Raw genomic sequence first — 12,498 nt, 5'->3', positions numbered from 1 at the left:
TGAGATAAGTAACTTCTGTTATTATCTTTTGTAACAAGTATGTTGAAAAACAAACAAAAGAGTATTTCTTACCCCAAACTAAATATTTGATGAAAGTGACCCATGGCTGCAAATTCTTAGAAACAACATTACATTGAACCAACACACCCTTCAACAAGTAGGTGTGAACAGGCACTAGCACACAGGTGTGAAGCTCCATATACAGTGCAAGGTGAGTCAGATGGCCAAGAAGGGAATTCCCTGAAGCCAGAAAGCTGAGTAAGGAATCAGTCAGTATGAAGTGCTGATCTTCTTTTATGTTAGAAGAAGAGTTGCTGAAAACCAGAGCCTATGGTACTGACCATTTGGGTAGAAAAGCCTGTATAATCATTAAAACTTCCAGGCTGAGAATATAAATTTTTTTTCTCCAACCAGTATTCTTTCAGCCTGATGAATATTTCTGCATTTGCAACCACTTATTTTCATTCCCTCTTAAATATTGCTCCTGCCTTCTTTGGTACAAAGATCTTCCAGTTTGTATTCCAATTTAAATTCAATTTCTCTCACCCTCCCCCAATTTCAAGAGAAGGAGGGGTGTGGGGAGAGGAGAAGACCAACCAAGAGAAGCAGGGAGGAAACTAACCTGGATTGTGACAGCTTCAGTTTGAGACTCCTCCTTTGGAAAAAAATCCCTAAGCAAGGCTAACCCTGAGCAATGACCTGGCTGATGGCTAGAGTGTGCGCTGGGGATTTTATTGTACTGCGTGCTCCTAATGAACAGGGGAAGGAGGATTTAAAGTTAAATCCTTTATATTTCACATCAACATCTCAAACACTACCTGTAGCAAAGGACCTGCTCCCCTCTCCGGGTTTTCCTCCTTGACTGTCATCTCTGTGATGACTAACGCCTTACAGAGAGACAGGTGAGGTATACCCGGCAACCTGGTACAACCTGAGGGGCTTTGTGTTGCTTGGCAGTGTCAAGACTGCTAACGTGCCTGTCTTCTGGCAGGTCAACTGGCAAGTACAGGGTGCAGTGGTTGCTGAGCAGCAAGTCTTCCTGAATTTCATTGGGCCTAAATGCTGTGTGGAAGCAGCGTAAGTTTGTAAGACATTCAGTTAGTGCATACCTACTTACAGCGGTATCATACGGAGCTTTTTTTTTTTACTGCTTTCCTGTTTAAAACAATCTTTTCTCACAAAAAAAGCTGCTTCCTTATGGCAAGCGCCAAGATTGGGAGACTCCCAGTCAAATATGACATTAACAGGTAACTTATTGTAGATTCTAGGGATGAATTTGAGGAGCAGGATAAGAAATTCTCTGTAGAGAGGAGCCTCTCTGGAAATATACATAGGAGAGGAAGTTCAGAGCTTACTGCTTCTCAGTGGCAGGTGTAATTTAGAAAGGAAAAACTATTACAAGAAATCAAATAAGGCTGGAAAAGCTTTCGAAAGTGTTCAACCTTCAACTACTGCACTGGAAGGGAGAGGAATAGGGCCCCTGACACTACCATCTGTGTTCCATTAGGAAGATGAGAATACACAGAGCCGTACCTTCATATAGTGTTTGAAGATATCTGCTGCTGCATGCATGTCCACAATGTCATAAATTATCAGCTTGCTAAAGGCAGCCAAAAGGTTTCTTCTCTTATGTAAAGCTTCTATTTTGTTAGCTTCATCTTCTTCATCTCCCTCTGAAAGCATCAACAACAATAAAATGTTTATAAGTAACTGCTATGTTATAAAGCAACATTATCGAAGAGTAGCTTCTAGCAAAAATCAATTCTTTAAAATGAAGCAAGGATTGTTGCAGGAGAAGCTAAAATGAAAGGTGATAATTCTTGAGTCCTGCCTATGTTAGGACCTTTAGGAAAGTTCAGGAATATGACACACCATTGACCAAGGATGCTGTAGTCCTGAATAGGTCTACATAATCCACATGGAACGAATCGCTTATTTTCTTTACCCTGGGCAAAGCCACAGTGAAGACTTGTTGAATGCTTTTTGCCTAACTTCTGAAACATTTGGAGATGCTTCTTTAACATGACTAAGCTATAAATATCTCACATGAGGAAAATTAGAAGCAGCAATACTTCTACTGCATGCCTTGGATTTTCAGATATGCAATCGCTGGCTCTAGAGCATCAATAACAACAGGAAGTGAAAATCAGTTGTAAGAAACATTAACATGGAATGGCAATGTTGTAAGTATTAAGTCCCCATGTCAGACTCCACTCTGTGAATGAAAATGAAACTATACACACAAAATGTGAAATATAATATCATTAATAAAAGCGTATTCCACAATTTGTATAAGAAAATGAAATCAGCTCTAACAGTTGTGATAAAAGTAAATATTCTGTGGTATTTAGAAGAGCTTATTCCTGGAGAGAATCTTCCAACCAGTTTGAAGAAGTACAGACCTGTGCAGGCCGGAGGAGGGACATAGTGTCAACTGCGACTCACTTGCTGCACTCTTACTAGAATCCCCACAGAGCCACAGTACTTAAGTCACGTATTTGATCACAGGAAATCTCTTACGAGCAGTGGAGTTGACCGTGAATATGCATGCACGTTTTAATCCTGAGATGCTTTAACCCACAGAATTGAAGCCCATTAGCACACTCCCCTCCCCCCCCGCTTTTCTTAATTTCTTTTTATCATTACTGATGTGTTCTGAATACCAAAAGTTATAAATGGTCAGACTGACTTGATGGAGTTAGAGCAGCATTAGGGAATGGAGATTACATACAAAGATCTTCATCCATCTTTTTGCTATCTTCCCAGTCCAATCACAGGATGTTAAAGAACAGCAATTTTGCTAAAGAGCAAAAAAAATTAGACACTGTCCTCCTAAAATCTATCCTTGATGTATTATTCTGAACATTGAACTCACAAAGTATCATTAACGACACATAGATTTTTGGTGAAGGTGTATTTCAAAATGTATTCTTCCCAGGAATCCTTAAAGAGATGCTCAACAAAGAAAGATGCTAGCTACTGAGGAGCTAGGGAACTAGAAGACTGAAAGCACCTTTAGAGCAAGAAAACATTCTCTGAGACCATAGTTCTCTATATTGCCACTTAAAAGATCTAAAATAGCAACCATGTGTCAAGCTAACACACAAGTAACCGAGTACAGCGGAAATTCAGAAAATGCGCCAGAAAGAGCACTGCAGTTTGCACTCAGCAGCTCTTTCACATAGTTTGACTATCTGGGAATCCATCTCTTGTCCAAAGCTATTTAGGATTCAGAAATTGGGTACCTCTGTACTTGCATTTAGGCATTTACAACACAAGTTATTTAAAACCAGACCTAATTGACAAATCTGCCTCTCCCTGACTGAAAACCAAAAATTTCAAGTCATCCCTGTAAGGAGGTAGAGATGGGGTCACCTCAAACTGCAGCCTCTCAAAGCGTGGCCACGCACATAGGAAAGAGCAAGGAAGCAAGCAAGCAAGCATACACGATACCTTCCCAAGTACTTTCCTAGTCTCCAACCAAATCAATGATGTCCTGAGCTTGATTTGATTATTTTGGGGAAGGAGCAGAAGTTTATTTAGTAACAACGGAGTTTCTTAAGGCCTTCCTTGCCCAGAGCTTTGCTGGTAAGGTTTGCGTTCAGGATCCTATAACTCTATTTAGTAACTCTAAAGGATTTCTCTGCTCCATCGTACTTCCTCCCTTGAAGCCATATTAAATGAATTCTGCTGCTGAACTAAGACTATACTGTTTTGGAAATAAATATTAAGAAAAATACAGATCAGTAAAGGAAGAATAATTTTGTCCAGATTTATGGCATGTAGTTAGAGGCCACTCCCATGTTTTCTGAAAACATCTCTTTTTACGAAGTTAAACATAAGTACTTATTCTTCTTTAACACAAGTAGTACTGAATATTGAATATTTCATATTCGCACCTCCCAAAAATAAAGGAGTAATTCTGAAAACATTTGAGCAAACTGATCTGAAAATTCTGTCGTCTTCTTTCTTCTGTGTCTGTTATGAAAAAAAGCTAAGTAGAAAACATGAAAGCTAAACATACCCATGCTCTGGTTTTCATCATCTTGGTCAATAAAGACATGGTCCATCACGAAACTGAGAAGTTCTGACTGGAGGCCTGAATCTGGATTAAACACCAAAGGTTGAAGACCTTCTCGACCTCCAGTCATCAGCTGATGACTAAAAATCATCAAGAGGTCACAGAGCAGCATGAAAGCCTGAAAGGCAAAAGAGAATGAATGCAGTAAGAAGCATAAGTAAGTAAAAAATAAAATACCATTTATCTAATTTCCAAATATCCCCTGCTATTATTAAATGTCCTTTAACTGTACTCAGCTGTAGTTGTTCGTGCGCTGTGAAAAGCATTCATGAGGGTTTCCCCTAACTTTAAAATGTTATGCCTTTGATTTCTGTGTAAGGAACTGTGTTTACTACCTCTTCCATGTCCAGGATGATCCATATTAAACTTCCATTTCTTCTCTATGAAAAGAACTCTAAATCTACCTCTTATCCAAGGACTGTAGCCAAATTTGTAGTAAAGAATAAATACCTCTTTTGATAAACAGTTAGAAAAGCTAAACAAGCAAAAAAATGAATAACATTATGAGGGAAAAGCCAAGCTGAGTCACTGTCAGATCCCAAAAATACAGAGAAGCAGCTGTAAACAAAGAAATCCTTGCGGGATTTCATCAACAATTCTCTGCAAAAAGAATCAAGTAATTCTGCAGAGCTTTCAAATCTAGATAAAAGCCAACCAGGGCAGAATTTTCAACGATTTATGCTCATTACTATGAGAACAGAGAAAGAAGGCAGCTATTAATAACTTCATTTCTTTCAAGGGCTTATCTCTATACTCTCATGCACGAGAACACCACTCTTTTCCCCAACGGCTTATGTCGGAGTGTCACAGCCAGCTGTATTCATTTGCATTACGTTTAACACCTGAGCACCTTTCAGAAAGTACTTTTTAATCATCTTAGTTTCTCTATCTTTAACCTCAGGTTCTGAAAACTGAGAAAGAAAGGAAGGTTCAAAGCACGAATGTGTAAAAAGACTCCTAGAAGATCTATGCTGGATGTGCTGTCTCTTCCCCCAGAAGCCTGCAGGCGTCTCGCTCAGGGCAGTGTCAACCACCGTTCCCAGGTAGGTGGTCGGCCAAAGGCATTTCCAACTGAAGAGAGATTGCAGAATAGCTCTGACTGTGAATCCAATATAGGCTTTGATTCAGCCCTATATTCCCCCTCTAGAAACAGCTGAACAGAAAGATAGTCAAATGTGGTTTTAAACATATTTTTGAACCGAGCCTAAGGAAAAGTAGTGAGTGAGAGCAACCTGCTTTACAAACCTCCAAAATGAAATCTTTGTGAATGCTGAACGTCATAGCAGCTCACTTACTTCTTGGATTATGTTATAAAATCTGAATGAGCTATACTTAGGCAAGAACAAAATGCAAATCATTGTAAACTGTGTTCTACTTAGACTTTGGAGACAGATGCCAGTATTTGGGATTTTTCTCCACTGGATCCAAAAAGTTGTGATTCATTTCAGTGATGATCTCAGCTGCTCTAAACTCTTTTGATACTCACTAGAATTTAAGCTCATCCTAATGTAGACCTCTAAAAAAAAGCATATGAATAATGCACTGACAGTGTTTATTTCTGTCCAATAGTCCAACAGCAATGGACTCAGATACAGATGTCTATATATTGTAGATATGTCTAGTCACAGGAGATTTATCTCACTCAAATAGTCTAGGAAAATTTGAAATGTTTGAGTCCTGGTTCTATAAACACTTAGTATGTTTTTCCTTCCTTTGATATGTGCATTGATCTTCTCGGGAAAGAATGTATAGATTAAGAATCAAATATGGTAGGGAGACAATATGATTTACACAGAATTCTCAAAAAAATCCAGTAAAACAAAAGGATGAAGAAGCAGTCCTGCACTTGCAGAAATATACTTTTTAAGGAAGAAAATTAAAAAGATCGTAGAACTGTTGGTTGGAAGGGACCTCTGGAGTCTCTAGTCCGACCTGCTCTGATTGGGACCCTTGCTGTCTCTAGGTCTGGTTGGTCACGGCTTTGTCTAGCTGAGGTTTAAAAGCTTCCACAGAATTGTGAACGGCAAAGGAGCTGCTAAGAAAAGTTTAAATTACCAAGGAAAAAACAATTGTGGCCATTAATACTAAGAGAATAAAAACATGTTAATATATATCAAGAACAAAAACATTGCAGTAATGGTAAGGATCGTTTACCATTTGTTGATGCAGAAAAGACATTAGTGCTAGCTTAAGCTAGAATGGTTGGTATTTTCATGAAGCTAGATGATATTTTCACATTATATAATATTAATAAAATATGCCAAGAGTAACTACTCAGAATATTAAAAAACAATTACTGAAGTTAAATCTGCTGGAAGACAATGACACATCAGAGTCTTTTAAAAATACATAAACTAGCGACATCTCCGAGCCTTTAATGTTTATATTTATCAACTTGCAGAACACAGTGTAAATGCCAAGCAGAGCTATCTTTCAAAAAAATAAAACTGTCTTTTAAGAAGTATTATCTTTAAAAAACACAGGCAAAAACCACAGGCCAGTTAGTTAGAGCCTTTGCAAAATCCTGGGAGGTCTGATAGAAATGCAATTTCAGCCTACCAAGCAGGGAAGCACAGCAACCTAAGCTATAATGGTTATATTGATGAGAATCGAAAAACCCCTCCAGATCTTTGTATTTCTATAATGAAGACACTGTTTAAATAGATATTTTACTCTGATTTCTCAAGGTGACATAACTGTTTTTGATGATTTTTGCATAACGTGAGAGGACACTTAGTGTTATTCAGAGTATTTTTGTAAAATGAATTAACTTTTTTTTCTGCTAGAAAATATGCAGTAGTACGACCTGTACTGCTAGAAGCCTCAATTTTCTCCCTTTAGCCACAATGGGAAAGAGACACAATAATTAGTATTCACCACTACATTTAACTGAGTTATTAGAATAACGAAATAATGAAATATCACCAAGGCTTCAGGCATTTGCCTTTGGCAGGAAAGCAGTCACTCTAGACTCCCTATTAGTCAGTAACAGGGGGAGCAAATCCAGAAATATACAGAGAAAGATTCAGCCCATTTGATGTCTCAAACACCCTCTAGAAGTGCCTATTTCCATCTGTTAATACAGTAGGTGTCTAAAGGAATAGGCTTTTATTTTAGGTGAATGAGTTAGATGCCTAAAGTTATGACAGCTGAACATGAGCCTAAGCATCCAGGTATATAAAAATTAATTTTACATTAGCTGTGCTTTGAAGGTGCTTTTAATACAGCTCTTCTTACGGCGTGCTTGTTCACTTTTATTCAGACAGAAGGCACAGCTGATTTTACTTTAAGTTTGATATAGTGTCGTCTTGAGTTTTACTACAGTTTAATATTCACACTTTTTTAAAAAAAGCATGTGACAGACATTTCCTTTACCTGTTCTTTGACTGGAGTGTTGACATTTGATAGACACTGCTGGCAGACAGCCAGAAAGGATTTCACAGTTTTCCTCAATACCAACAAGTCCTCCTAGAATAAACATTAAAAAGGGATAATATATAAATATTAATAAAAAGTTGCTAGGAAAAGGCAAAATAGAAACACGGTGATAATTTCATACATTCATTCCTATAAACTAGCCAAACAAAAAAGGCTGTGAAAAAATATGCTATTCATAGAGCACAGAGTAAAACAAGTCATTAATTTTCAGAGGAATGCCCCTGTTTCCCTGTAATAAGTAATAATAAAAACCCAATACATTCCTGAGTTAAATTGTCTGTATTTTATATTGAATGTAAATTATAAATATTTTGGAGCAAGAAGTTTAATACATCAAGGTCAGCCTAGCTAGTGGTTTATAAAGAATTCTGTACTCAGATAAATCAACATGAACAAAAAAGTAAAACACCAATGAATGTCTCAAGTTCAAAAAAACATTATCCTGACTGCCTGCAGACACGGGAAATGTGAAAGCAAATCACAGAAATCTGATGAGTTAATGAGTTATGGGAGAAGGAGGGAGGTTTGTTGATCTGGAAAAAGAAGGATTTGTGGGTGGAAAAGATAAATGAATGACTGTTCTTGATCAACTTGATACAGAGACAACTGCTGTGTATTTTAAATGTGGCTACCAGAAGTGACAGGTTCAATAGCAAAGCTGTATACTTTGACCTGGGGGAATTAATGCTGTACCCTGATGAATACTTATTTTTTATGGATAACAAAATAACCTAGTGAAAACAAATCAAAACAAAACATAAGATACTGGAGCATAATCATAAGAGTACAGCAAGTAGCCACATGGAAACAGCAAATCAATTACAGAAGAAGAAGACCCCTCCTATGTGAAAAGCTAGGACTGCCTCTATCGTAACCAAGAAACGTAAGGAAGACGTACATGGCTTCTTGGCACATACTTAAATAGTTACTCTGTTTTACAGAAGTGATAAACCAAACATCAAGGAGAAAGCAAGAACCAGAAGTCACCAGGACTTTGTGTTAGCTTCAAGCTTTGTGAAAAGGACTAGCTTTGTCAGCACTGATTCAAGGATTCTGCTGCTCTGCATCGCTCAGGTAAGACAAACAGAGGCTCCTGCCCGCCGTACCGTGTGTCTCCCAGCCCTCAGACCTCCTCCCGTGCCACCAGCAGTTCTGCCAGGGCCCCGCAGACGACAGCATTTCTCACATGCACCTGGGACCATTGCTTGAAAGATCTTTCCCTTCCCAGTTTTCACCATCACTGGTTTCACGTAAAGAAAGAATCACAACAGCCATTAATTCACACTGAGGTTGCTGGCCTCCTGCTGCTGCAGACTTTCCTCCGTGATACCTCTATCAGCTTCCAGATGGAAGATGGAAGACAACGTGCCCTACCGAACAACATCCAATCTAAATCTAAAGAATCTATGTAGTGTACATGCAACATTTTCCTTGCTAAAAATTCCAATTTTTAATTATGCTGGCTGTTCAGTCCATGCGTCTTCATTTCTAGTTTTAGCTTTTCTTACTGCTTCCTATCATAAGATCTTGTTATTCTTTGTTTACTGAAAAGCCTTTTTGTGGTCCATATGTTCTTCCTGTACTGGGTCACAACAGACGGCAGGTCTGCAAGTGTGCCGAAGCACCCCAAGTGTGCCTAAATCTCTGAACCTCTTACAATTTTCAATAGAGTGTAATTTTCAATAGAGTGAGACACTGAAGGTCTATGAGCTACCTCACCTTCCTAATAAATTTTTCTTTGATAATATAGCCAATCTCTTTGTGCCACCGCATTACACTGCCATTACATGATCTGTAAGACAGCTCTGCCCTATTCTAAGTCATAGCTTTCCACTCATCAGCCTTCTTGTTCCGAGATACAAGCCTTCCATTTGGCAGCATTAAAATGCCTCTTTCTTTTTTTAATTGTGTTTTGTTTACCAATTGATCTATGTCACTCTCATTTTAAATACCTCCGCTTTATCTTCCCTGATGAGTGGTAAAAATTAGCAGTTTTTAGAAGAGAACAGATCTCTCCTGCAATGCATCAGAAGCTATCTCCTTATGTGATGATTTCCCACTTACAATTTTTTTCTAACAGATTAGTAGCTTTGAGCTATTGAATATGAATTGCATTAAATTCACATATTCACCTGAAATGCAATGTGATACTAATGTCTTACAGAAACTGGTATTTCAACTGGTTTCCTTATCAAAAATGCAATCTTGTCAAGAACAAATTTATTTGTTCCTTCCAGTCTTATCTGTTGGCCACGTTCGTTCTGCCCTTCAGCCTTGTACTGACTGTGTTCTCTATCAGCCAGTCCAAGATTTTATGTAGGACTGATGCCAGGCTTATCAGTTCACTGCTACATAGTAATCTGATTTACAGCTTTAAACACTGGGATTACAATCACTTTAATAACTTCTAACTTTCTATCACAATTATCTTCCCTTTAGATGTTAATGATTCAACAGAGAAACTAAAACCTATGAAAAATCCTATATAAAGTTTAAAATGTGAATGAGCGTGTCTTCCATTTTTTCTTTCTGTCAAAGAATGAGTAACACGTCGGTACGCATTATTTATTATCCTCTCTCTTGATAGCACGACAAAGATTCATTTTGAAAAGTTACAGACAGCAAAAGAAAGCCACACTGAACAGTGCAACAAGAGCCATCTGGAACTCTTCTAAATTTGGAGAAATCCCCAGACTACTAGAGTGGTAATTTTTTTTAAAAGAGAAAATGCGAAGAAAAAAAAATGAATTAGATTTTCAAGTCTTTTACCATTCTCAGGCACACAGCCAAGGCTCTTGAGGTGTGATTACCTAATATGCTGGCTTCAGCAGAAAAACTGGTATAAAAAATTTTACTGTCCTCTTGGTTCTAGGGTAAAACCATGGGGTCGCACAATGAACTGGATCACTAAAGTGACCCAGGATAAAAATAACCCTTTCTTGAACTGTACAGTGTAATATCTTCAAATTTAACTAGTCCATGGCAGGAACAAGAATGAGCCACTAAGAGCAAGGACTTGTATTGGCTTTGCCACCACCTGTAACTGAACAACTGTGTTCACAAGATGGTTATCTAAAATTCTTCAGTTATTTTCTAGCTTTAAATTGAAGCTTGTTTTTTCCATGGAGGCCATGTAGAAATGCTGTGCTTTTGCTAGGTTCGTCTAACAGACCCTGTGCTTTTCTTCCTATTTTCCCATTGCCTTTCCTCTAAATTTGCAGTATTTGCAGTATTAACTTCCTTCTCCTTGCAACTCCAAGTCTTCGAAAAACTTTACAATGTTCAAGAGCCATTAGCTTTCAACACGACTGTGGAACACAATTCAACCTTCTGCACCTTGTGACTCTGTTCTTCCCTTCAGCATTTTGTGCTTTCTTTCATTGTGCCCATATAAATATGAAAAGTCACCAAGTCACTATGTTGTTCTTTAAATCCCTCTTTAAACCCCCTCTACTAATTCCTCTGCCTACTAATCACTTTGTAATAGCTATGCATTTGGCTAGTCTGGCTGCTGCTCATTCAGAACTGTTTCGCCTTTGTCTTGCCTCTGAATGCTCTATTCATGCTTTTTTTTTTTTTACTGTTCTAAGATTTTGGACTCTGTTCTTCTGCAAATATTTCCTTTTCATTACATACATGTACAGTGCACAGTTTAATGGTCCCAGGCACCTGGTTTATTGAATACATGAAGAAATCTATATGGAAACAACTGTATAATCCCCAAGTCTCCTACCTCAAGACTGTACTTGCTCCCCAAGATCTACAGACAAGAGAACTCTTGCTGAGAAATTACCAGCTTCTTTTGAAACCATTTGAAACCCCTTTTCACGTGAAGAACAGTTTTTCTCTAGGCTACAACAGATTGTTCCCACAAACTACACAGTAGTGCACTTCCCCCCCAATACTGTGCTGCTTGTCACTAGTCTGCTTACCGACAGCCCACACAGTCATGGCCTCAACCCCCTCTGAACACGTACAAGATGACAACCAAAGATCAGAGCATTAGACTATGGATATTTCAAGGCTTACATATTTCATCCTTACCTGCTCCAACCCTTCTTTTAGTAATCAATTTTTCCTTTCAGAAGAGAAGTATAAAAGCAGCATGAAAAATTGCAATCATGAAGAGGAATCTTGTGGTGGAACAGAGCAGCAGTCAAACCAACTCACACACCCCAACCCTGTGACCGGTGGCACATCCTCTCCGCTGGAAGCCGTAAATAGCCTGCGCCCATCTGAAGGACTGTCAATATGGGGCGCAACACGCGGGAACTAACACCTCAAGCGTGTGGATGTGACTGTGGAGTGCTTTGTGGGTGTGGGTACACGTGAAGCTGGAGCACCCACGTGTCCAGCACACCCACATGTAAGCAGGGGATCTCATGCTCCCAAAAGAAGGGCAACGTACCTCACGTTTCCTGTGAGAATAGGGGTGTAACTCTAAATTGCATGTGTGTCTTGGGGAGGGGATTAGACTAATTTGTGAACAGTTACAGAAGGGTAGTTTGAAATTTGTAGGCATTCATTAGCATTATAAAAGTGTCTGGTATTTTGGTTTACCTGCTGTATAGCTGATACTTATCCTGGAGATGTGTTGCACTGACTGCAAGTCAATCATGGGTTGTTAATAAATCAACGAGCTGACTTGATTCTAATTTGATTATTTAAGCCACAAGAGTCAAACAGTTTTTCCCTGATATGCATATAAAGCCTGTAGACCGACACACCTAGCCTCCTGTAGTCAGCCATAATCCAAAACATTACAGCTGTAATATAAAGTGTTCCTCAGAAAGCAATAAATGTGCCCTGGGCTTGGGCATAATGCCCAGGACAGTTTCCAAACAAGGGCAATCCTCTTAGGAGAGAGGCTGTATTTTTGGAAGAGCCATCTGAACACCAGATAAAGAATAACTTCATTCCAAAAAGATTCCGTTCCCAATTGTATACCCCTGGTTGTCATGTATGACTCTGCCCTAGAA

General features: G+C 38.7%; 1 protein-coding gene across 1 annotated transcript in view; it reads right to left on the bottom strand.

Annotated features, from left to right (window-relative positions):
- The window catches only part of STAG1 (stromal antigen 1), a 155,609-nt gene that overhangs the window by 18,618 nt on the left and 124,493 nt on the right, over positions 1-12,498 (bottom strand). Inside the window, exons 22-24 of the mRNA XM_009580516.1 lie at positions 7,457-7,549; positions 4,025-4,199; positions 1,534-1,673 (exon numbers count right to left, since the gene is read on the bottom strand). Of these exons, the coding sequence (XP_009578811.1) occupies positions 1,534-1,673; positions 4,025-4,199; positions 7,457-7,549 (408 nt within the window). The remainder of the gene's footprint in view (positions 1-1,533; positions 1,674-4,024; positions 4,200-7,456; positions 7,550-12,498) is intronic.

The sequence above is a fragment of the Fulmarus glacialis genome, unplaced genomic scaffold (genome assembly GCF_000690835.1).
Source record: "Fulmarus glacialis isolate BGI_N327 unplaced genomic scaffold, ASM69083v1 scaffold286, whole genome shotgun sequence".
In the NCBI taxonomy this organism is placed as follows: domain Eukaryota; kingdom Metazoa; phylum Chordata; class Aves; order Procellariiformes; family Procellariidae; genus Fulmarus; species Fulmarus glacialis.
Note: the sequence above shows the minus strand (reverse complement) of the source record. Positions and strands in the feature narration are given on the sequence as shown.